The 25,146-nt window shown below is 45.9% G+C and overlaps 3 protein-coding genes across 6 annotated transcripts in view; 2 read left to right on the top strand and 1 right to left on the bottom strand.

The window, feature by feature from the left end:
* Positions 1–5,371, top strand: part of aplp1 (amyloid beta (A4) precursor-like protein 1) — a 30,470-nt gene extending 25,099 nt beyond the window's left edge. Inside the window, exons 10-17 of the mRNA XM_067238899.1 lie at positions 90–218; positions 606–705; positions 1,024–1,191; positions 1,457–1,480; positions 1,596–1,663; positions 1,846–1,911; positions 2,060–2,203; positions 2,369–5,371. Of these exons, the coding sequence (XP_067095000.1) occupies positions 90–218; positions 606–705; positions 1,024–1,191; positions 1,457–1,480; positions 1,596–1,663; positions 1,846–1,911; positions 2,060–2,203; positions 2,369–2,470 (801 nt within the window). The 3' untranslated portion in view covers positions 2,471–5,371. The remainder of the gene's footprint in view (positions 1–89; positions 219–605; positions 706–1,023; positions 1,192–1,456; positions 1,481–1,595; positions 1,664–1,845; positions 1,912–2,059; positions 2,204–2,368) is intronic.
* Positions 5,372–10,545: 5,174 nt separating this feature from the next.
* On the top strand, positions 10,546–20,278 carry zbtb32 (zinc finger and BTB domain containing 32). Of its 4 annotated transcripts, none has more exons than XM_067238902.1 (5): positions 10,546–10,680; positions 13,602–14,749; positions 16,399–16,508; positions 18,305–18,469; positions 19,014–20,278. In XM_067238902.1, the coding sequence occupies exons 2-5, from the start codon at positions 13,731–13,733 to the stop codon at positions 19,241–19,243; spliced, it is 1,524 nt and encodes a 507-aa protein (XP_067095003.1). In that variant the 5' UTR covers positions 10,546–10,680; positions 13,602–13,730; the 3' UTR covers positions 19,244–20,278. The 4 variants fall into 4 exon arrangements, with proteins under 4 accessions (XP_067095003.1, XP_067095004.1, XP_067095005.1 ...); XM_067238903.1 differs by lacking the exon at positions 10,546–10,680 and adding an exon at positions 10,840–10,927 and having other exon boundaries at positions 13,598–14,749; XM_067238904.1 differs by lacking the exon at positions 10,546–10,680 and adding an exon at positions 10,853–10,911 and having other exon boundaries at positions 13,598–14,749.
* A 231-nt stretch (positions 20,279–20,509) lies between these two features.
* On the bottom strand, positions 20,510–23,315 carry LOC136944373 (G protein-activated inward rectifier potassium channel 3-like). Its single transcript, XM_067238119.1, has 3 exons — positions 23,172–23,315; positions 21,203–22,454; positions 20,510–20,937 (listed from the first exon to the last, which is right to left on the bottom strand). The coding sequence occupies exons 1-3, from the start codon at positions 23,313–23,315 to the stop codon at positions 20,510–20,512; spliced, it is 1,824 nt and encodes a 607-aa protein (XP_067094220.1).
* Between the last annotated feature and the right edge of the window lie 1,831 nt (positions 23,316–25,146).

Genomic DNA, 25,146 nt, shown 5'->3' on the forward strand with positions numbered 1-25,146 from the left:
GCCTGACTCCCTTTCTTCCCCTTTCCTCCTTGCCTTTCTCTCCTCCTCTCTGGCTCTCCTCTCTCCTCCTCCCTCCCCCCCCCCCCCAGCCTGAGCGGGTGCTGCAGGCGCTGAAGCGCTACATGGCAGCAGAGCAGAAGGACCGCAGACACACCCTCAGACACTACCAGCACATCGAGGCAGTCGACCCCCAGAAGGCTGAGCAGATGAAATTCCAGGTGTGTGTGTATGTGTGCACAGGTTTTATTATTCTTGTGAGAACCAGAGGTCTCCCCAAGTAGACGAAGGAAAAATGGAAGTAGTGAATACATATTTCTGGTCCTCACAGCTGCAAGTGTTATTGCTAGAGGGTGTTAGGGGTGTTATGCTTAGAATAAGTATTAGGATTAGAATGACATTAACGTTAGGGTTAGGCATTACACCATTTAGAAACAGCATAAGGCTGCTGTTGCTGTAGTTCCTCACTTGTGTGGGTGTGGGGAGGTGTTGGTCTTTAAAGCCTTTTCAATTACATGTTTGTCTTTTCATGTACTATTCCGTCTTGGTGAGGCTGTGCCTCATAATCAGAGGAGAAGCCTAAAGCAGGATGATGTGTTGCTTCACAGGTGTACACCCACCTCCATGTCATTGAGGAGAGGATGAATCAGAGCTTGGCTCTTCTCTACAAAAACCCAGTCTTAGCCGAGGAGCTGCACGATGATATCCGTAAGCTAGTCGCTCCTGTCAGAGCTGTTAGGTTTCAGGGCCAGTCATTGACATCGTTAAAAAAAGTATTTATAAAAACAACAGCTTTTTTTTATCACACTTGAATTTCTAAATCTAGTTTCAGCCTGTGTGGATGCTTTGTGATTGATGTGCCTTGAGTGTTGCAGTCAAAACAATTAAGAGAAGCAGTACCAAGAATTTCAATGTACCTAGTACATTACCTACATTACCTAGTATTTAGTACAAAATGGCAAACAAACTTGAAACTGTCCCTCTTTGCGTTTACATTTCCCATTTCTCCTCTCCGTGTCCGTGCAGAGGAGCTGGTGAAGGCAGAACGCGGTGACATCAGCGAGCTGATGACCACCTCCTTCTCCGAGACGCGCACCACCGAGGAGCTTCTGCCGGCCGAGAGCCAGGAAGAGAAGGACGATGAAGAGGAGGAGGAGAGAAACTTCCAGAACAGGCCCTACCCACCCCACATCGGTACTGGAGATGTTTGCCACCACGGAAAACCGTTTCAACGTTTCATCCTCAAAATATAATATTACATCCGCAAAAATACACAGCCACTCAACAGATGCATGCTTTTTATTAAATAACACACTTACACAACTCACAGGGAGTTACACACTCACGTGCAGATCATTTGAGTAAAACCGTTTAATTACAGAAAGATTGAACACGTTTACCCTTAGAACACAAGATGGCCGACGTGTTAACTCTCTCCTGTTTGTCTTTTTATCCACAGATCCTCAGCTCAGTAGTAAGAAAGGTGAATGAGAGCCTGGGGGGAGGGGGGCATAGATAAATATCTATGCTTCACAGTTCAAATGTTCCAGAGTGTTCCGCACTGTATCTTAACGTGGCGTTTCTGTCTGTGCTCCCAGCCTCCACGGCGGATGAGTACGACTATGGCACGTCCGAGAAAGGCCCTGCGGATGAATACGAGGAGAAGGTGAGGGATTCTCTCCACTCTGGAGCATGTTTAGGGTCTGATGAATCGAGGTGTGTTTGCTCCCTTGTGTGCTGCAATTTCCACTCAGCTGGAGGAAAAGACGCTCTTCTGTAATGGCCTATTACATTTTCTTTCTCTCTCCCTCACTCTCCCTCTCTCTCTCTCCATCACGCTTTCTCTAGATAAACACCTCTGTGGAGCTCAAGCAGGTGGTCTACAAGTCCCCAGGGATCGAGCGAGATGAGTTGGTAAGGATGTTTCCACACATCACACAGCTTGCTAGACCGGCCCTCTTTTCTTTTTCTCCGTTCGTAAGTTCACATTCTCCTCCTTTTTCCCTCTCTTCTCTCTCTTTCTCTCTCTCTCTTCCTTCCATTTTCCTTGCTCCCTCCTTAGCAACCCGACGCCCTGGAGACATTCAACCGCGGGGCCATGGTGGGGTTGCTGGTGGTGGCCGTGGCGATCGCCATGGTGATGGTGATCAGCCTGTTGCTGGTGCGCAGGAGACCGTATGGGACCATCAGCCATGGCATCGTAGAGGTGAGAGCCAGCCCACGGACACACATCTTTGTATTTAGCCTCGGTCGAGTAAATACATGTAAATACAACATTTGGACTATTTACAACAACAAAAAATCCACTGGGAGAGGAAAATGTGAAGGGTAGTGTAGTGAGCAGCGTGGTTTGACCTGTGCCTGTCTGCAGCAGGTTGACCCCATGCTGACCCCCGAGGAGAGGCAGCTCAACAAGATGCAGAACCACGGCTACGAAAACCCCACCTACAAATTCTTCGAGCAAATGAACTGAGGCGGTGGGTGTGGCCTGCCGGTCATGTCCAATCACATTCTTTGTTTCCCTCTAGGGGCGGTCCCACTCACTCCTCCAATGACGTAATTAAGATGTATTACAACCTAAAAGTAATTGACAAGATAGCAGGAGATATGCCCCTTTCATACTGTATATGACCAACCATGTCCCTGCATCCTTCTAGGAGGAGAACAATTCCATGTTGAGACCCAGTATCAAAGACACATATTACCAACTCACCCATCCTCCTAGTTGTTTGGTTCAGGGTAAAAAGGTGTTCTGGCCACAGTATTTCCACCTTCATTCAACAGACCCACAGCTTTCCACTGGTCTGAGTTGGCCCCCTTATTCTTCCAGAAGTGGTCATCTGTCAGAGCCAGCCCCATTGTTCGCCAGTGTTGTGACTGAAACAAGTTTTGATCAGTATGATATCAGTTAATTTAAGATAATTGTAGGGTCATTGCAATTGATTAACATAAGGACATTAAAGTAAAAACTCTTCATGAGGAACCTTTTCAGTCATGCTTCGGCAACTACCAGTCCAATCCATGTTTTTGTTGACACTTCCTGTGTAGAAAAGATGACCTCCCTCACTAACCACACCTCCACAAGCCAATGGTGGACTTGCCATCACTTAGAGCCAGTAATCATCACCATCATCATCATCACTAACCTGTCTGTCAGGGCTGTTGTGGAGGCTTGGTAAGCATGTGATGTCTTTTTAGCTTGATTGACCATAGGTACTTCACACCCAAAACAAAAACATAAATCTATCCATCCTAAACCCTTGTTGAGATGGTCTGCTCTCTCAACTCAAATCCATCCCCCTTCAATCTAAAGAATTGTACACAATCGACCCTAAGAGCCTACTTCATGTGACGGAAGCTACTCATTTGATCAGTGTATCAAATGTGCCATTGATTTAATTTAATGAGTAAAGTGAATGATAGATTTTAATTTGTTCTTGTACTGCTACCTAAAGAATTGTAACAACGTAATCGGAAGTCCATTACTTTATTGAAAGCATGCAAATTTGGTGTATGATGCTACTGTATTTGTGTTACTGTTTTGCTTTTGATAAGATGGAAATGTCGCAACGGAGTCAGTGTACATACTCTAGGTCTAGAAGAAAAGAACCTTACTTAAAAACCGACATTTCTAAGATTAATTTGCATTGGTGTCATGGAGTTATATAAAATAGAGAACTTTGTGCTGTTCAGAGAGAGAGAACATTTTCCTAACATGGCTGATTGAAAACGGACTGTTGTAAAAACCAGCACAAGTCAACGACACAGTAACTTCTGACTGAATGTATTCTAGGTAGAAGCTGAAGCTCCATCTTGACTCTTGGTAGTGCATCTGCCACCCCTAGTGGGACCCTGAGGAAGTCCACCCATGTGTTGTAGACGAGCTTCTCGCCTGTTCCCCTCCTCTTCAGGTCCATGTAGCTGCCTGGTCCTGCTCTCCTTCCCATCAGGCTGAGTTTAGATGTTGTCGTGGGTTCATAGTTGACTTCATTGTTTCAGAGCGTTAACAGGAACCAATAGGCGTTGATGGTGACGTTCAGATGATTGGTCGTCGTTTTTCTTTGAGCGGGGATATGTACAGTGTCGGTTTGAGTTCGAATGTGAACACCCTGTTTGCGTTTCTCCGGTATATCCGACTCATCTGTGGTCATGCCAACCTGACATCTTAGCCCCAACAATGTTGAATGTTAACCTTCTGATGATGACATTTTCAGTTAAACTCTGTCACCGATAGATCACATCTCACCGCCGTAATCGCATTAGTCAGACTACGATCAATATTGTTCACTGTGTATATTTATATTGCAGACAGGAGGGATCGCCCTCTTCTAGATTGTTGACCTGTTGGGTGGGTTTGAGTCAACCCCCATGCCATCAGCTGAGCTAACTGAGAGGCTAATGTTCACGTCGTACAGTACGGCCAAGAGGAGCCTTCCCTTATTGTCCCTCTCCTCACTGCGAGCGCTGTGAATCTGCTGTTCCGACGACACAAACCAAAATCCCCCTTCTCTCTCAGAATCCTGGAAATAGCTCTTTTTTTAAAAGATACATAAATACGAACAAATCCTGGAATCTTCATCTTTTATTTTGACCAATGGCTGGATTTCTGCTGTTGTGTACTTGCTGTAGAAACTCTGTAGTGATAACATCAGGGGAGGGATGAAGTGCACCACTCAAACTCATAACCACGTTATATCCTGAACACTGCGTTTAGGAAAAAGGGGAAGTTCATATTCCATTTCCTGTGTTGCTTTTGACTGTAGGAATCCTAGATTGCGGTTGCATCATGATAGGTAAAGAGTGAGGATAGTCCTTGTATAATTTGTACAGTTCTGTTAGTAAATGAAAATGTGGTATATTCACAGTTGAAATCTGTTGACCTTGTATTGATACCGAGGTCATAGACGAGATTACGCTTGCCTATGTTTCCCCAACCTCTCAAGGTGTCCTACCAGCATTTAGCAGAATTAGACTAGTGTGTACTGTAGTCACTCCCCTCACATTTGTATGTCTTCTCTTGGAAAAGAAAACTTCTATGTTGGCCTCCCTTCCCTTCTCTCCCAATGATAATGTAAACGATGATCATGGAGATTTTAATTGCTGCATTATTGCCTTTTACAATGCTGTGTTTTGGATGTAATTATATGTATTTTTTTTTTATATAAGTAATAATTGATTGGATAGAGAGGGTCTTGCTTATTCACTGTAAGAAAATTTAGGAATTCTAGCTTGTATAAGAACACATAGAATCCAGTGATGTGATCAGTCAAAATGAATTGACCTATACTGTACGAATTGATCCCTAACGTAGCACCAAGCACAACTACAACCAGATGGAACAAAAAAATATTAAAAGAAAACTGATTTAAATGACCATTAGTGTGACTATGCTGATTGGAAGGTTTTGGTAGCATCTTTGAGAGAGCTGATCAGTTTCATTCAGATCTTGACCAAAGACATGCTCTAGAAAGACATTCGCCGTTTTACTAATTTGACAAATTGTCTCGAGTTGTTGTGTAATTACTGTACTATGTGCAAGCAATCTGAGAAACAGACGTCTGATCAAGCTAATTAATAGTGTAATAAAATGAAAAATGACCCATAAACTCTTGTTTGTGCTTTGTTGAATCACAGTTGTAGTAGGGCTGTGGTACATATTGCATTTGAGAGGGTAGCACCTTGTGGTTCGGAGGGGTGCTGGGATGGGTTGGGTTGGGGGAGCCCCTCTGATTCAGTTCCACACTGCTCATGGAGAGTATATTTCCATAGCAACAAGGAAGCACTTCTTTGGAAATAGAAACTTTAAGCTCCTGCAGAGTCTCGTGGGTGTTCAACCCCTGCCATGTGAAATCCATGAAATGACAAATACAGAAGTAATAATTAATATAAATAAATTATTTGTAACTGTATATTTTGTATACTACATAGGCTATATATTTTTCTTTTTATTGAATGCCATTTTTTTGCAGAATAAAAGCACAGGTATAAAAGTTAACTTGGTGTCTTGAATGACCCATCAAGTAAGGCATGTGACGTGACATAACTATTTACCTTCAAACTCCTATCACATCAGAAAGGTGTCACTGTTGACATTTACTCAAAGCTTCAGAGTAAGAGAGACAGAAATGTCATTGTGGTTGGCAAACAAGTAAGGCATCTTTACAGTCTGTTACAATAAATGTTAACCACAATGGTACCGTTTTCTCACAAAGCACACTGGTCTGTGGTCTCTCAGTACCTAAAATATTGTTCCAAGTAAGCCTCAGCTCAAGTACATTTTACTTCTGATTCAATTTTCAGATTGTTTGACCGTGTCTAAACCTAGAGGTTGCCTTCTAACCTATATATGTCAAGACCCCGACAATATTTACAAAACACGCCAGTCTAGCGATTTTTATTCGTTCAACATCACAACCTTGATAGTAGGTTGATACTAGGATACTTGATACTAAAACAAGTCATTCATTCAATTGAATAAATTAAATTCACTTTATTAACCGTTATTGGAGTCGCATCGTAACAGAATTGACAGTGCAACCCAGAACAGTACATTTAATCTTACTTAAACCTCCCCCAGTATGATTCATCCCCAAACACACCGTGGCTCCCCTCTTCCAGTCTCGACATTTACAAATTACAGAGAACTGCAGCCATGTCCATTCCTCCACAGCTCACTTCTTCCTAACCGCATTAACCCAGAAATGTTCTCTACTGACATCATGTCAGTGACATGAAGTTCTCTCACAGTCTGTGTGTGAGCATCTCGGCCGCAGCTTTCTCTAGCCTCGCTCGTGTGAGGGAAACAGTCATAGTGGTAAAGGTTCCTCAGAAGTGCTGCTTTCTTTACACAGTATCGCTGACTTGCCCTTCTTGATTCACTGCCTCTTTGATTCATTCAAGGTGAATATGAATATGAAACTAACCACTATAATCAACACAACATTTCTAGCGTCCGGAGAGCGAGATCAAAGGAATTCTGCAAAGTAAAATAATAAAAATTAAACGATATACCATAAGTTCTTATTAAAGAAAGGGTGGCACGACCATGTCATTTGTTACCCCCATCCTTAAAACCCCCGACAGCATTATGGTTCGCACTAAGACGCTCTGAAAATGAAATTAGGACCACACGGGGCTTTATCTCATCCAGCAAATAATATTTTCATTACGATCATCCTGTGTGCCTTTAAATTGCCGATGTTTCAAACAGAAGCAACCTGTGCATGTCAACGCACACTTACTGTTTGTCTCGTTAATCATCATTCATTTACAAAATAAGGTAACGTATCTTATCAATAATGTTGCAGGAATTTGGCTAGTTTAAATTTCGAGCACGTCGGGTAGTTAAACTTTGAGAATATATGAATAAATCCGCAACAATCTGTTAAAAGATCTCAATTATTACAATAGTGGTGTCAGTCTTGTGGGCTCAGTTGTAAACTTTGTAATTCCCACTTTGTTTTTCAGATTTTTTATTTGACAAATCAAAAATGTGTTCTGAAATAAGAAAACGTAAATTTGTATGGTGGAATGAAAGAATAGTTCTCATTCAGCTCACTAAGGGAATCCTGTTTATACAAACAACCCTTTTAAATTCATTTCCACCACACACACACACACACACACACACACACACATCAGTGAGTCAGCATAGATGCGGGAGTCTGCAGGCAGCGTTAAACTGACTGAAGAAGGGGAATTGCGGGTGTTTAGGGGTCGTTGGGGGTTGGTGCTGATATTACTGTACAGCGTAGCCTTGTGAAGAATCTGTAGCTGACTCTGCCCCGCAGTACAGAGGATGACATTTAAGGATTCTGCTGTCATAAGGGTATGCTCCTAACCCATCGACCAAACGAGAGGTTTGATGACCGTGTGGTCGGTGCTCACACAGTACACCTCATTGTTAAACATTTTAAGAAATGTTTCGGGAAATGCTTCTCTACTTATTTGCATTGATATTGCAGTGTATACATGCAGAACATTTTGAGTTCCTTCTAAAGAATACATTATGTTTCTGTAAATTTTAAAGTGGGAGAAAAAGACAACAGCTGAACAATTTTTTAAAGAATGTATTCCATCTACTGAGGTGTACAATTAAAACAAAAGGATTGGAATTTGCATAAAAGATCACGCTAACAAGAAAATGGGAGTAATTATTGATTATTGAACATGTCAACATTTTCTTTTATAGCAATGCAAATGCAATAGTTTGACACACATATTATCTCAGCACCTACTTTCACTTTAAGACATAATTATGTACCATGCATATCGGTTCGATTCTCAGCTGTGCCAAATGACGTTGTGTCCTTGGGCAAGGCACTTCACCCTACTTGCCTCAGGGGAAATGTCCCTGTACTTACTGTAAGTCGCTCTGGATAAGAGCGTCTGCTAAATGACTAAATGTAAGTGTAAATGTACGTGAACCTCTTTGCTTAGTAACAGGCTCCTCAAAGGCTGGGGTTTTGGTCAGCATTAGATGCTAGGTTTTTTTTCTATATTGCCTGACACTTTAAAAGGTCAGTGACAGATCATATGTGACTGACATCACTTTTGGAAGTCTCAGCCTCTTTCCTGTGTGAAAGGAGGTGGCTGTTCCACTGCAGGAATGACTGCAGGCCAAATGTAACACCCTTCATCTGGCCCTAGTAAAGCTAGGCCTGTGGTTAACACTGCAAGTGCGCCCACTGATCCCACCAGTCACCAGAAAAACGATATTTAATAGTCGGATGGTTAATCTTTTCAAATGTTGAACCATTAAAAGGGCCTATTTTTTGTCTTGATTTGCCTTGTTGTTCTATTGATATGATATATTTGATCATTACATGATTTTGATTAATGTTCGTTGTCATTGTCGTTGAGCTAATGAGGTTCCAAATAAAGAGATAATGAAATACAAATAAAGAAATACTACAATAAATGAGTCTGATCTACTGTTTTTTCACAGTATCACAGTATGAATAGCAGAAACATTCCAGGTGGAGACAAAAACAAGTTCTCACATGAATGCAGTTCTACCCTCATCCAAGCCATCACCAAACCGTCCGTCTACTCGAATGGAAAGACAGAGGTGTGGGGAGGCCTGTTGGAAAGTACTGGACCATACAAACGGTTTAGTGTCTCACCTACACAGTCTTTGTAATGAAGACACCGTCTCAGTCATTATGAATAACTGAATGTTCCTGTAGCCCTTTTCGAAGATTACAAAGTTAGATTTTAAGCACTGACGCAACTTTTGCTTTTTTATAATTAACTGTTCAAATCTGGAAGCTTTGATTGAGTACCTGCCTTGAGAGCGTACTGTACTGTACTTTAGTCAAGAAACACACAACATTTCTCAATTCTGCACTGACCGGGCTGGTAGAGAAGGCTACTAGAGAAACACTTCAGTCACACTGACATCAGAATACAGAAAACTGATTTCAAACTATTCACTTGAAGCATGTTCCATACAAAATAGCTCAGGCACCACTGGTCCATGCTGTACGAGCAGCAACCCAGATGTCTCCAGTGAACATCGTCTCTGCATGGCTCCTCTCTCACAAATACATGAGCTGCTCGCCATGGGCTGCTGGTACACGTGAGCTATAATAGGTCTGCAGGTTTCACCCACGACCCTGGCCCTGGCCCTGGGCGTGACTTTGGCATCTCTGGTCTCTCACGCTTGGGATTCCCTGTGTGAGCTCAAGCTGGCTTCCCTGAGCATGTATTGGGGGCCATGATAATACACACTGACCTACCTTTGTGGCTGTGGGGAGAAGTAGATCGTTTTGTTGCACAACCCCCCCCCCCACACACACACACACACACACACACACACACGCATGCATAGAGACACACAGACACACACAAAACTAGACCTGCACTGACTTTTTTTACTGCTTTTATTATATTCAAAGCATGTAGGTGCAATTCTGATGTGGTCGGGAGGTACATGCTGTACCTGAGCTAACCACAATTCCAACACATCATCGACAAATGCCCACAATCATACACTATAAAAACAAAACACTATTGTTAAAGTTAAATGCATTATTGTAACATGTCTTACTAAGCCTGTAGATATAACCCTACAGTCAAATCAAAGGTCAAATCCATGCACCATAAACTAATCATATGCTTGATGTTACCCTGATGGACCAATCAGCAGCAGATAAATTGAGGAGGCGGGGCTGAAGATTGAGGAGGTGAGAAATTCTGAACCTCACCTAAGCCTACAGTCAGTCAGAGATGTCATTTTACAGTAAGGCCTCCGTTCGTGTCAAGTTGTCACTCTGCAGAGGACACAGTTGAGTCACTTGGTGAGTTTCTTCATTGTATTCAACACCAATGCTTCTCTGTGCTGTCTGCCACCCTGAGTAGTTTCACAACTGTTTGCTTCTCTCTCTCTCTCTCTCTCTCTCTCTCTCTCTCTCTCTCTCTCTCTCTCTCTCTCTCTCTCTCTCTCTCTCTCTCTCTCTCTCCCTCTCCCTCTCCCTCTCTCTCGTGCATCCTTTCTCTCCTTCTCCCTCGGCCCGTGTCTCTTTCCTCTCCTCCTCTCTTTTATCCTTCATCTCCATGCCTACGCGCTCCTCTCTTCTCTCTGTTGCTCTTTCAGGGTAGAAGTTGCTCCTGTGGTTTTCAGGCCAGAGCTCCCAGGCGCTTCTTCACGAGCAGCGCCCGCCGTTTTAACGCGCGAGGCAAGTAGAGGCCCACGGCCCTCTCTGAGCTCACGCACCGGCAGAGGATGTTGAGGAGGTGCCTCCGCTTGCATGGTTTTCCCCCTAGAGTGTGCGAGCCACAGTACGACGTGTAGATCAGTGTCATGTATTTGTGTGTTGTTGTTGCGCCATCTTTGAGAAACATTGTTATCACATCTCTATCAAGGCTACATTTAAGGTTTCGCAGCTCTGAAAGTGCGCCGCAAAGGACAGTGTGAGTCGATGTTTAGGTACGTGCTGGGATGATGTTTTCTGTGTATCCTTCTTGCAAACGTCTGGTCCTTTTTTTTATGATTGAGCTGTTTCTTGTGAACACGTCTGCCAATCGTTGACACGGGTTTATCTGCTCTTAGGCTGCTGTCTTTGAGGCCTCAGAGCAAACCTATTCAAATGGTGCCACCGCTGTTTTTTAGATGTAAAAGATGATACAGACACAGTTTGCATCATTAATGTCTACGCACGGAATGTGGTAATTATCAGTTATGTGCTAATTATTTCAGTTGTGACTAAGCTTCCAAAGGAGAACAGATTCGTTTAGGAAATTGTATCAAAAAGAGAACGAGTCCACAAAGAAGAGCGTCTCTGTCACTAGGTGTGTATTTGATGACATGCAAACTTGTAGGTGGTCTCCATAAGTTAGTGCTTTCACTGTTTTTTTTAAACACGCTTTTGATCCAAGTAAAACCCTTTTAAAAGTAGAAAAAGACAACATAACCAATGTAACAGTCATTGTGATTAGAACAGAGAGCACAAGACCAGCATCTCAACAGGGATTATCTGAACCAGTGTGATACTGCTAAACATGATGTCAGCAGGATTAAACACCAGACAAATAGCTCCATTATGGTAACATAATGTCTTAATAAGGTATTTCTGTCTTGCATTATCAAAACAATAATGGTAGTCGTTTACAAATAGAGTTCAGTGAATAATAATCAAACATCTCATTAGTATCTGATTAGCATCTCATAAATACCAGACTACAGGCCAGACTGCAGGTTTTAAAACTTTGAAGCGCTTCTGCCATTACTGACTTATTGATGTCTAAACTGCAATGTGTAGTCTGCCAAAATACGGAAATACTCAAAACTGATTATTATTCCAATGGTGCGTGGTGAAGCACACCCACATGGTTTATCTATCCAGATACATTTTTACAATATCATACTGGTCATGAATAAAACTAAAACTAATCTAGAATACAATTTTAAAGAAACATTTTAAATCATAGATCATGACACAGTCAAAATTGTGATATTAATAAATCCTTAGTGAATGTTGTGTTCTCCGAATCCTAGTAACAGTTTGCAGGGTTAATAGTTTGCAGGTGTCAAAATAAACACAAATGGAACATACAAATCAACACTTACAACTACCTTTATTCTCAGTGTGGCAGAAGGGAGGTTGGATGTGTCGCTTTGGATGTGGACAGCATCATTGTGGAGTCGCGCTTAGTCACTTCTTGGGTGGGCGAAATTGCATTCTTACAGCATGAGAAGTCAAACACACAGAGAAGTTATCACTGGCCACAAGAATGGCACCATCTTGGAAGGAGCATGCCAGGACATGTTCCCAGACAGCTCTAGTACTGGTACTGAGTACATCTGAGTACTGAGTACTTCTGGAGTTGAAATGTATTGACCTTCTCTGCATTCTCCTTGAAGACTCTACTGCTTGTTGGTTCATGTGTGTGGGTGTGTGTGTGTGCTTGTGTATCTGTGTGCGCATGTGCTTGTAATGTATGTGAGTGCGTGTGTGTGTATGTGTGTGTGTGGTTGTGTGTGTGTGTGTGTGTGTGTTTGTCAGGGGAATGAGAGAGTCGGCCTCAGTCTGTTAGAAAGGGGTTATGCATCAGTTCCAGTAACAATGACAGTGTTATCACTTTACTTTCCATTTCATCAGCAGACTGAAGAGGAGTCGCCTTCTCCGTGACATGAACAGAAATGGCGCTGCAGAGCGAGCCCAAACGGAGTAGACCTAGTAGACATGTCCACTGTTCCTCAACCACAAACTGAAACTGACCTCTTACTGTAGATCCTCAATACTCGCTTTTAGTGACTACAATGCTGTTTCATTTGCAAGGTGCGCCATTTATACACATGAGGGAAATCTATATTTGGTAATAAGACTGTGTACTTCTTCAGTATACATTTACTGTATGTATATATAGTTCATGTAACTTTATCAGGGTTAGAATTTATATGTTTCCTGTTTCTGAAGAACTGCAGGGAGTGTTTTTCGCAAGTGCACACTTTTATGAATGAAGATGCGTATCTAACCCAAATGACTGTGTTTTTACGGTTGTTGTTGTTGTTGATCAAACAAATTCTCTGTTTGTCTGTGAAGACAATGTGTACTGGCATTAGTCATGCTTTCGTATTCTGTCAGGTTTTGTGGCTTCCTCACAAAGCTTGGAGCGTCGTTTCAAAGTTAACTTAAAACAAATCGACCTTTTCGCACATCAACCAGACACAACCCACGTTACGTTTTACTATGGAGGCCAGACAGTCTTTCTATAATAACTATGTGATTCATACTGTAGTCAGTCTACCACAGTATTAGGTTTGAAAAGACCAAACAACATAGCTCCATAAATAATCTGGGTTAAAAAGATAAGATCTGGGTTACAATTGTTGGTTTCTATGAAGCGTTATTTTTTAGTCGACAGCCTAACCAACAGGTACGTCACTGCGTTGATGTTTTCACCCTGATCTCCTACCTCGTTCACTTTCACCCCCTCCTCTCACACCTCACCGACACTTTGGAAACATCCTAACGACCTATCAGCGATGGAAAAATCTAGAGAAGTGGGGCTTATCTGCTCGTCAACAATCCCTTCACTCGAGGAACCATTTTCCACTTTACACTCTCACATGTCTCTTTCATGTCTCTGTTCGCAGGAAGTGTAGGATCCAAACTCTGTAGGATGGTCTCAGCCTGCTGCAGCTGAGGCATCGTTCACCTGCCTATCCCCCTGTTTTACCTCCTCATCTCCGCTGCTCACCTCTTCTCCGCGGCCCCTCCTCATCCATCATGGTCCGCCTCCACAACGTTCAGTACTCCAGCTTCCTGCGGCAGGCGGATGCCCTCCGTGGCTCGGGCTCTCTCTGCGACGCCGTCATCTCGGTGGATGGCCGGGCGTTCCGGGCCCACCGCCTGGTGCTGGCGTGTGCAAGCCGGCGGCTGGCTCAGCTGCTCGGCCAGGGGGAAGCCGCCGACCAGCCCGTCAGCTGCACCCTGGACCTCTCCCCCGACACCTTCCAGCAGCTCCTGGACTTCAGCTACTCCCAGGCCCTGGAGGTCCCGCCGTCCGACTTGCAGCAGCTGCTGAGGGCCGCCCAGCTCCTGGAGATGCGGCCATTGGAGGAGCAGTGCCGGAGCCAGCTGGACGCCCTGGAGCGCCGGGCCGGCGAGGCGGACAACACCAAGGAAGCGGGAGAAGAGGCGGAGACGGGAGGATCCGAGGAGAGAAGTGAGGGCCAGGCCTCCAGAGGAGGGTTCGTTCCGAAAGGGGAGCCCCACGACGGAGCTCCGTCTCCCCCCGGGGAGGAGCACGAGGTAGGGGCAGTCAAAGAGACGCCTCCAGCTGCTCAGACCGAGGGCTCCGGCCCCCCTCCTCTGAAGAAGAGGCCCCTGGTAGTTCTACCCACGCCCGTGAGTACCCCCTCCAGGGACAGCGTCATCGCCAGCACTGCCACCTGCAATGGCGCCCGCTCGCCATCCAGGTACAGGTGGCACTCGGTCAACACCCTGAGAAGAATGTCCCTCAACTACTCCGACCTCGTGGCTTCTCACCCCTTCCACCGATCGCAGCAGTTGGGGCAGTACTCTTTTCCTCTTTCCACACAGCACATGTACCCCCTGCTCGCCTCCCCCTTCCCAGCCCAAGTCCACAACCCTTTTGTGGGCTACCCGGGCATCATTCACCCCGACACGCACTCCCTCCTGGCCGGCTCGCCAGAGCTGGGGGACATAATCAAACAGGAACTGGAGAGGAAACGGGACACCTCTGAAAAAGTCTTGATGGGGGAAGAACAGGGAGAAAGACCGAGGTAAAAATACCTTTATTCTACATCTTTTTCCATCTTTTCCCTGTTTTCTTTCTAGTTTGATGTTCAGTTATTCAGAATCCCCCTAATTTGCTTAACGCTGCTTGATTTTCCGAATGACAAGAGCAACCTGACTCATTAGTGTCGGGGTGGATGTCAGTGATAAGTGGACCACTTTTGCACTTTCCAGAGTTTCCCCTGTCAGTAACCCTTCCCACTTGTCCAATTCAGACAATCCGTTGCATTTAAATTATACACATTTTAGTCATTTAGCAGATGTTTTTATCCAAAGTGACGTATTAATAGTGCCCATGGAAATCGGGGCAGAAGAACGAGACAATGGAGAAATACAAAGCCCATCAGGCACGCCCTGAGTACATTTTGTGCTATAACAGATAATGCGTTACTACTTTATCATGTTACACATGGTATTGATACATATTTATAAATATTTGTTTTCTCTGTCTTAGGATTTTAATGATTTAGTTAAAAAAAGAAATAATTTTTTGTTTTTTGAGATTGCTGTGTTTGTTTACAACACACATCAGACATTATTGAGAGCTCAAGTCTAAAACTCAAATATTGAAGTAAAGTTAATTCTGTCATACATTTATACATACAATATATCGCATTATACATTTATTCATGCAGTATATATGCTGTTGGACATGTCTACATACAAAATCTGCTGTTGGGTATCAATAATTTTTTATCCAAATGCAAACTTTCTCATTGTAAACTTTCTCATTGTAAACTTTCTCATTGTAATTAGGGGGATTGTGGAAGTAGTACAGCAATTAGATGTGATTTTTCTGTGTGTATAAATAACTCCTCTTTTCAAATGATTTGCCCCACAATGTGTACAGTGTACAGTAACATGTGTTTCCAGAGAATAGTATCTACGGGGAGCCCCCTTAGCCTGTCCCCTCCCTTGCAAACGAAAGACTTCAAAGACATTCAGATCTACCCAACCTACAGACATTTCAGACAAAACAGAACTATTTCAGTCTTGCCCTTTGACATATACAGACTCAGGTAGAACACATACACACAGCAGATTGAATATTGAATTCCCCTGTCCATCTCTGCTTTCCCATAACCTACTCCTGCAATATTCAGCCATGAAAGCTTACTTCTACCACTTGATACCTCACAGAACTCAACCACCCGCCAGGTCCTCTGCTAGCCAAGGTCAGAGAGACAGAGTGAATGTTTGGGCCAAGGCACTGCTGTGTCTGTGTGTAAAATAGCAACTTCCTGCCCACTCCTGCAGATCTCTATCCATATCAATTTGGGGGCGTAGGAAGTTGTCGCTCAATTCGTTTCCTGTTGCTCACAGAAAACCGTTTTTTTTTTTTTACTTTTTCTCTGTGAAAGGGACTGCATATATCTATATATTCAGGTGAAACCAAGGTGACATGAGACTGAAATGATGTTAGACTGTGGAGCATGTAATGAGTCACGCAATGGGAAGTCCCTATTTCACACAAAACGTGTTTACTGTATATATGACATATCCGCCACATATGGATTAGTGTGGAGTTTCTCAGGGAAAAATACAATTTGGTGTCCATTTGATTTCTTCCCTGCAACCGAATCAAACTTGTCCTCACTCTTCTAAATTTGGCTAATTTGGCGTGTGTTCTCTCCAGGTTCCATGAGGAACTTGCCGACCGAGCGCTGAGGAGCCAGGGCTGCCCGTTCTGCAGCAGATCCCTCCAGGAGAGACCATGGTTGCATGCATCACCCACCAGCCGCTCAGGTAACACCAGAACCAAGGGGTTTATAATGGAGATAAAAAAGAGAGAGATGTTTCAAACTCAACGTTTGCTAAACATTCTTCCCTCTCTCCATTACAGTCTTATTGTTGCTTTGGCAATGTTTACAAATGTATTTTATGCCAATATAGCCTTTTCTGACCTGAACTGAGAGAGAGAGGAAGAGTTATGGTGCACCCGGGCAGTGTTATCGGTGTGTACGTGTGTGTGTGTGTGTGCGCGCAATTGTATATATGTGTGTGGGTACGTGTGTATGTATGTGTGTGTGCGTGCGTGATTGTGTGCCTGCAACAGCACACACGTGTCACAGAGTTAACCAAGCAGGCGTTACACCGACTGACATACCTGTATGCTCAGATGCAGGAATGTAGCCTCTTGTGAACCGTAAGGTATGTTAGAGAACCACATAGAACCGTAAGTTATGTTAGAGAACCACATAGAACCGTAGTTCTTCCAGAACACTACAAGCCTGCCATTGACTTGACCTCAAAACCCATCCCCAGCAGAAAGGCACTTCCATGGTCAGGTACGTGCTGTGTGCTGCGTCTATTATTAAAGTGAGGCAGTAGGAGAGGACAGGAAACCTCTACCTAATGGGCCGATAGAGGATGAGTCGAGCACTGTGAAAGGAGCTATGCTGCGGTTTAACCTCCCTCCTTCTCTCTCTCTCTCCCTTCCAACCACCCTCCCTCACCTAACTTCAACATCCTGTACGAATACTACTGTGCCTTAATAAGACACACTGAAACTTGACTCGATTCAGCTCCTTATCGAATTTCACACCTTTCGTTTAAAGAACACTGCAAAGTGGGGGAGCGGGTGGGGGTGTTTTCTGGGGGCTGAGAGGATGCGGTGGCAGTGCTTCGTGTCAGTGGCAGGGCGGGGCAGCGAGAACAAGGCCGACCAGAAGATCTGGACTTCGATGCCACAGGGCCTGCTCAGTCCTCGCTGTGGTCGAGCGAATGTGTGTCATAAAGGTTATTCTTACGACTGTACCCCAGCCCACACTGACACTGCGGCCCTCAAAAAGCTACACAGCAGTTGATTTCTCCCTTGATGTAGAGCGAGGGTAGAGAGAGCGCGCCGACCGCACGGTGCTCCTGTGCGTGTCACAATGAGGCACAGGAACACAGAATGAGGTCGTAGCCAACCACAGGTCACTTTGTGTCTGTTATCATGCGGCTTGGCACTGTGCGCTCTACTCTGTCACAGGCCTGATTGGAATGGACACCCACCGTATTAGAGCAACTATGTACGTGTGTGTCTCCAGCCCAGCTTTTTCACACATACGTACATAGTTGCTCTAATACGGTGGGTGTCCATTCCAATCAGGCCTGTGACAGAGTAGAGCGCACAGTGCCAAGCCGCATGATAACAGACACAAAGTGACCTGTGGTTGGCTACGACCTCATTCTGTGTTCCTGTGCCTCATTGTGACACGCACAGGAGCACCGTGTACGCAGAGGCTAAAGAGAGGCTAAAGAGAGAGTGGGAGAAAGAGAACGGCCCATAGACGTTGTCGAGCAAAAGACAAGGTGTGGAATGTTTCGTGGTGGCATTCGTTAGACTAACTCATTTGCGAACATGTCAATGTGAAAATGGGTTGAGCAGAGGCCGTGACACTTCTGTCAGAAACGATCGAACTGAAAGAGTTTCCAAGCTAGAAACGTCTTCCAGAGCTTCATGACATCTCCCCTCTTCCTCCTCCTCCTCCTCCTCCTCCTCCTCCTCCTCCTCCTCCTCCTCCTCCTCCTCCTCCTCCCTCTCTTTCCTCTCAAAGAGGCCTCTCTAGGTTGTGGGTTTTGTGGGCAGGGCTACAAGTTGGAGCGCTCCCTGCGTCCCCAGCGGCGAGGACACGGCTTGGAGAAGCCCTACCAGTGCAAGATTTGCCCTAAGAAGTTCAGCCTAAAACACCAGCTGGACACACACCACCGCGTACACACAGGTACACCGCCCTGTGTATCCCTGTGTGCGCTTGTCTCTGTGTGAACAGGCGCTTCCTGTGGGAGAAGCTGAAGAACATGTTGATATTAATCCGTAGATCAAGTGTTGCCTTGACAAATTCACCAATGGGATTTAACTTGTGGTTGTGCCTTACATTTCTTGTTCGAGTTTTAAGTTAGATGCCATTTGGAACAAGTACAGGGACAACGCAAATCTTTGATCCTGCTCCTATTGACACTTTCCTAGCGGCTTGAAACCTAATGTGTCAGTTTCAATGTTTTTCCAAAATTGAAGAATTCGCGTATGTTGATCCAAATCAGTAGATTATTAGGTTAGTATTATCTTTGTTGTATGTGGTTAAGGTGCAACCTTGATAAATACGATAATACACAAATTATTCTACTGATAAGTTATAATCTTACCCATACATGACCTTCTCATGTTTGAATCCATGGCCCCACCTGGTTCCCCTCTGACTTCATCTCCTCATCTGACACCCCCCTCTCCCCCCCCCCCCCCCCCCCCCCCCACACACACACACACAGGAGAGAAGCCCTTTGAGTGTCGTCTGTGCGGTCAGCGGTCACGTGACTACTCGGCCATGATCAAGCACCTGCGCACTCACGGTGGGGCCACGCCCTACCAGTGCACGGCCTGCCTGGAGTACTGCAGCAGCCTGGCCATCATGCAGAAACACCTGAAGGAACACCCTCTCCAGGACTTCCCCTCAGACTGGACCATCAACAGCACCTACCTGTACACCAGCCACACCTGACCTCCACATGAGCCCCTGACCTCCGCCGGACTGACTCTCGAGCCACCAGCTGTGACAGTCGTAGCTCAGGCAGACGTCAATATGTCCCAAAGTATGAATCCAATCCATTGCCGTGAAATGACTTTGTTGGGTGTGTTTATTTGTCAAAATGTAAGAAAAACATTTGTATTTTTTATTTATTTCGATTTTAAGGTTCATATCGGAGGAGTCTGACACATGTAGAATGTATTGTACATAACCGGTCATAATACACCATATAGACAAAAGTATTGGGACAGCTACTCATTACACTTACAGGAGATTTTATGACAACCCATTCAACATTCTTGTGGACAGCCTTCCAGATGAGTGGAAGATGTTATAGACACATGTGGGTGGGGTGACAACTCCATATTATTTCCTGTAGTTTTGGAATGAGACATACAAAAAACTCATATAGTTGTGATGGTCGGGTGTCCCAATATTTTTGTCCATACAGTGTAGTTCATCTCAAGGGTCTTCAAATCCACAGTGAGTGTCTCTGCACATGACTTCCACTAGAGGGCACCAGTGTGTTGCTGTCCCTCGGAACACAGTGTTCCCTAGCAGCATTAGCTTGTCTGGCAGCTTAAACTAATTTATAACACACCTTCATGCTCCCCGGAAAGAACCTGTTTGATGTATATTTGACTTTTGCATTTCTGTTTGTTAATTCTGCCATTTAAAAAGTGTTTTTTACAATTGTTATGTTTTTTGTAGTTGTATGTTTTTGTTTATGCAAGTTAATTGTAGTTTCATATTGAATGAAAGTGGTTTTGACCAGACACATTTATCTCTGGTATTTCTTTGGAATAAAGAATAAAGATTGTCAACAACTAAACAATACATTTTATTTTCAAATATTTCTCCCCTTTTTACATTTTATGGCTATAATTTCACAGACATAGAAGAACATGTCTATACCAACATATCAGGGGTAGCCTGTTTCCCATTTTGGATCAAATGTTCAAAAAACTGTACATACAACAAGAAACCTTAATATCTCAAAGCAATTAACAGGCAATTTGCTGTGCATGCTGTTATCATGTATCACATGGTCCTAAGTAATTCGGGTAATTACAGATACAGTACCTTATGTTATTATCATCATTGCTGAGTAGTGTGTAAAATCACTATGAAAGCAGCAAGAGGAGGGGCAGACACACAGTCTACATAAATATAACATTTAACATAATAATATGTCGTAATGAGTCATTACTCAGTACATACATTTCAACAGTCACAATGTTAAACTGTGGTTGTGTAACCCCCGAGGTCACATGGGATGGATCTCCCCTCGCCCTCGTTCAGCTCCGAAAACCTCTCCTCCTGGATGTTGTCGATGGTGAATCCCCCGTGCCTCAGCGACGCTGCCTGGCCCTCCCCCTCCCTCTCCCGCTCCCTCTCCCAATCCCGCTTGGCCTCCCCCTCCGCTTCCCCCCAGGGCTCCCAGTCTCCGCTGGTCCGGGAGGCATCGCGGAGCTCACAGTCCCCCAGGGTCTGCACTTGCTGGGCCTCGCTGGCGCTGCACTGGGGCAGAGGGACCTTGTACGTGGAGTGGAAGCGCCGCAGGTCCACCCTGAAGGATCCCTTCTCCAGAGTCATGCACGGCTCAAAGCGGGCCCCCCACTCGATCTCTGTCTCGATGTAGGACGTCTTGGCCTGGCACATCATTCCTGGCGGAAAAACGAAAGACAGGTTGTCGAGATTGCCTTTGACAGTGAATACTTTCTCCGTTTCAGTCACCAGGATTAGTTGAAGCTATTATTTTCCTCCACCAGATGGCGGTCTTTTGTACACATTGATCTAATTAAACAGTTTGTGTCTGCATTCCTGGAACAAATTCTTGAACTTCCCCTTGAACTCACTCACCTAATGACTTGCAGCTCATTCCAGCTCTACTTTATACATATAAAGCGTGGTGTTGCTGTGACAACCAACCTGTGGCCTCCACAATGCCCTCCAGGATGACGATGATCTCAAACTGCTGCTTCCTCAGCTGCCCGGGGTCCAGCTCCCAGAAGGGGCTGCTGCTGTCAATAGTGTGCTGGATGACCTGCGGTTCCACCAGGAAGAGGCGGTCAGAACCGCTGTCGTAGCCCAGGTCGATCTCCGACTGCTCCAGGGGCAGGAACTCTCCCTCCGCCGTCTGGCGCGACTTGATGAGCTTGGCGCGCACCTTGGCGTCCACCATGTGGCTCTCCCTCAGGTCGCCCAGGCGGAACATCAGGCACAGCTGGTCGTCCCGGTTCGAGATGACGCAGGTGCGACTGAAGAGCAGAGTCTCCGCTCGCTTCTTGGGCCGGGAGATCTTGACAAACATGCAGCCCACCATGAGGGCGTCGATCATGGATCCCACGATGCACTGCGTCATGACCAGGGCCACGCCCTCGTGGCAGGCGGGGGAGACTGTGCATGAGCCGTAGCCGATGGTGCGCTGGGTCTCCACGGAGAAGAGCAGGGCGGAGACGAAGTCGTCCACGCCCTGGTAGCACCTCTCCTGGCCGTAGGCGACGTCCCGGTGGCTGTTGGGCGGCGGGTCCAGGTCTCCGCGCAGGAAGGCGTCGAGGAAGTAGAGGGCGGCGAACCAGAACCAAGTGACGGCGTAGCACATCATGAACACAAAGAGGAACCAGCGGTACTGGAGGTCCACGAAGGATGTGAAGATGTCGGACAGGAAGCGGCCCCGCTCGGCGATGTGACACAGGTTGACGCGGCACTTCCCGTCCTTGGTAACGTAGCGGAGCTGCTCCCGGGCCTCGGGGGGAAGCGTGGGCGTCTGCGCGCACTCCGTCTCCTGCAGCTTGCTGCGAGCTTTGGCCAGCCTCTCCAGCTCCCGCACGGGGCTGGAGACGATGCTGCGGGAGGGGGCGGGCAGGGAGCCCCGCTGGGGGCTAGGCCCGGGGCTACGCAGGGGGCCGATGCTGGTCATGTTGGGCACGCTGAGGGCATGGCCGGGGCAGCACCGCGGCAAGCCGTTGGGCTCTCTCAGGGAACAGCGTCGGAACAAGGCTAGCTCTGCCTCAGTCGGGACGTGGATGGAGGGACGATGCGAGCGAAAGTAACCCCGTTGAGGGCTGTAGGCGATGTCTGTGGTGCTTTTGTGTCTACGTGTCAGGGTTGGAAGCAGGAAGGGCTCACCAAACATGATGTCAGGCAGGGGGAGAGGACTGAGAGGGGCTTCAGTGTCTGTCTGGAGGGAGGGAGGGAGGGAGGGAGGGAGGGAGGGAGGGAGGGAGGGAGGGAGGGAGGGAGGGAGGGAGGGAGGGAGGGAGGGAGGGAGGGAGGGAGGGAGGGAGGGAGGGAGGGAGGGAGGGAGGGAGGGAGGGAGGGAGGGAGGGAGGGAGGGAGGGAGGGAGGGAGGGAGGGAGGGAGGGAGGGAATGAAAAAAACAGAGTGTGTCCTGAGGTGAACCTGAACTTCTCTTTGCAGTGCATTCCACAAAGTAAAGAGCTAAATGCACACAAAACACCTGGAAAACTTTTCCCAACTTCTGTCTTATGTCAAAGAAAACTTGACTTTGGGAATTGTAATCATTATTTTGATTGCAGCAATCAAGTTTTGAAATTACAAAACAAACTATCCAGTATGTCCAATTCAAATGGGCACCACAAACACTAGATTTTACAGGAAACACTTCCATCATTCCTTTTATTTGTCATTCCTCGCCAGCTGGTTTCCCCATAAAAGTATCTGGGCCTCTTTCCTTTTGTGAATAAGGGTAACACAACAGGAATGTAGCATATTATCTCTTACACATGCACTCCTCTGTCCTTGGTGACATAACAAGTACTTGCTATATTAACTTTACTTTTGTTTCTTTTTTTCTTGGCTTTTTTTGCAACATTTTACACATATCCCTGCATAGGGAGGACTTGTGGGTAACAATCTCATGACCGGATTCCCTCACATTTAGCAGATTGCTCTGATGGGACACGCCCTCCCCTGGGGACCTGGACTGGACCACCATGATGGACTGAGGCCGGCTGGAGACAGACAGGCGGCGGGCGCGCGGGGGCCCTTCTGGAGCGGGTCCCGTGGTCCCTGTGGGCATGCTGCTCTCAGGGTTGGAGCCCCTCTTGAGCCCGAGGTGCAAAGCCCGAGGTGCAAAGCCCGAGGTGTATCACTGAAGCCGGGGCTCCAGAGCTGGGGAGCAGCGGCGCACAGTCGCCAGATGGGGAAACAACATTAGATGATCCTGAACCAGGGAACGTTTAGATAGTATGTGTGTGGGTACACACACACACACACAATCAAACCAAACAATAAACCATTTTTGAAAAATAAATATTATATTGTTACCATTATTAATAGATTAGTTGAATTTGGGTCAACCATCCAGGCACCATTGAGACTCATAACAGCATCTCTAGACATGCAGCCTGAGCCTGCTAAACAGCTTCTAGATGATTGTGTAAGATGTGGCAGTGAACTGCTCTATAAGGTTTAGCAACAGTGTGTTAATCCACTAAGGTGCAACTTCATGTTACATGAAACCAATGGTGGGTTCTCAGAAATGGCCACCTCATGGCCTCTGTCAGTAATACAAAGTTTGAATGACACAAAGCTAAACTATAAGGACAAAAGCAATGCTTCATAGTTAGTGTTGTATGACTAGGTTATTTTCTAGTAATTGGAAAAGTTTATGAAGTTTTAGGAAGTTTTCTCTCTCTCTCCCTCTCTGTCTCTCTCTCAGTCCCCCCTCTCTGTCTCTCTCTCAGTCCCCCCTCTCCCTCTCTCTCAGTCCCCCCTCTCCCTCTCTCTCAGTCCCCCCTCTCCCTCTCTCTCTGTCCCCCCTCTCTCTCTCTCTCCGGCTCTCTCAGTCCCCCCTCTCCCTCTCTCTCTCAGTCCCCCCTCTCCCTCTCTGTCTCTCTCTCAGTCCCCCCTCTCACTCTCTCTCTCTCAGTCCCTCCTCTCCCTCTCTGTCTCTCTCTCAGTCCCCCCTCTCCCTCTCTGTCTCTCTCTCAGTCCTCCCTCTCACTCTCTCTCTCTCAGTCCCTCCTCTCCCTCTCTGTCTCTCTCTCAGTCCCCCCTCTCCCTCTCTGTCTCTCTCTCAATCCCCCCTCTCCCTTTCTGTCTCTCTCTCAGTCCCCCCTCTCGCTCTCTCTCTCAGTCCCCCCTCTCCCTCTCTCCCTCTCTCTCTCTCAGCTCCCCCCCCCCCCCCCCTCCCTCTAAGCCTCTTCATCCGCTGACACGGCAAAACTGCGTCCTCGCAAACCCTGTCTGAACACAGACTTCTAGCAGGTTGATGTTTACAATTTAAATGCAATTTAGTTAGTTTTATGATCATGTCATAATTATATACATTTTGAAGGATATACAGAATTATATTTTGTACACATATTAACTGACGTAAATAAGGATTTAATCCTGATTTAATCCCCCACCTTGTCGGAATCTGACTTGTCAGGAATCTGAAGTTATAATTTGGATTCCAACCACAGGAAGTTGGCTCCTAAACACATACACTTATACTTATGTTTTCGCCAGTTTATCCTGGTCCATTACAATCAACAGTTAACGTACTCACGGTAACGTCCAACCTGGGTAGGTGCGCTCAATCAGCAAGATCTGAAATCGTCACAGTCCGCAGATAGCCTACTAAGGTGCGTCACATGGGATGCACCGGTGCAGACGGTTTTGGGAAGCTCTGCATTTATTGTCTGATAACTTTTTGAGCGAGTGTTTCTGGGTTGAAAGTAGCCATATTCTCCCAACGAAACATCGGACAATGCGTGCAGTAAAAATAATACGGAGCCCCTGAAGGGACCTGTGAAAAAATAAATAAAAAAGAGGACACTTTCTCGTCCGGACGAGAAACTATCTAGTCCGAACGTGAAACTATCTCGTTCGGACGAGAAAGGTTTCACGTTCGGACGTGATGG

This window comes from Osmerus mordax, chromosome 6, assembly GCF_038355195.1.
Source record: "Osmerus mordax isolate fOsmMor3 chromosome 6, fOsmMor3.pri, whole genome shotgun sequence".
Classification (NCBI taxonomy): Eukaryota; Metazoa; Chordata; class Actinopteri; order Osmeriformes; family Osmeridae; genus Osmerus; species Osmerus mordax.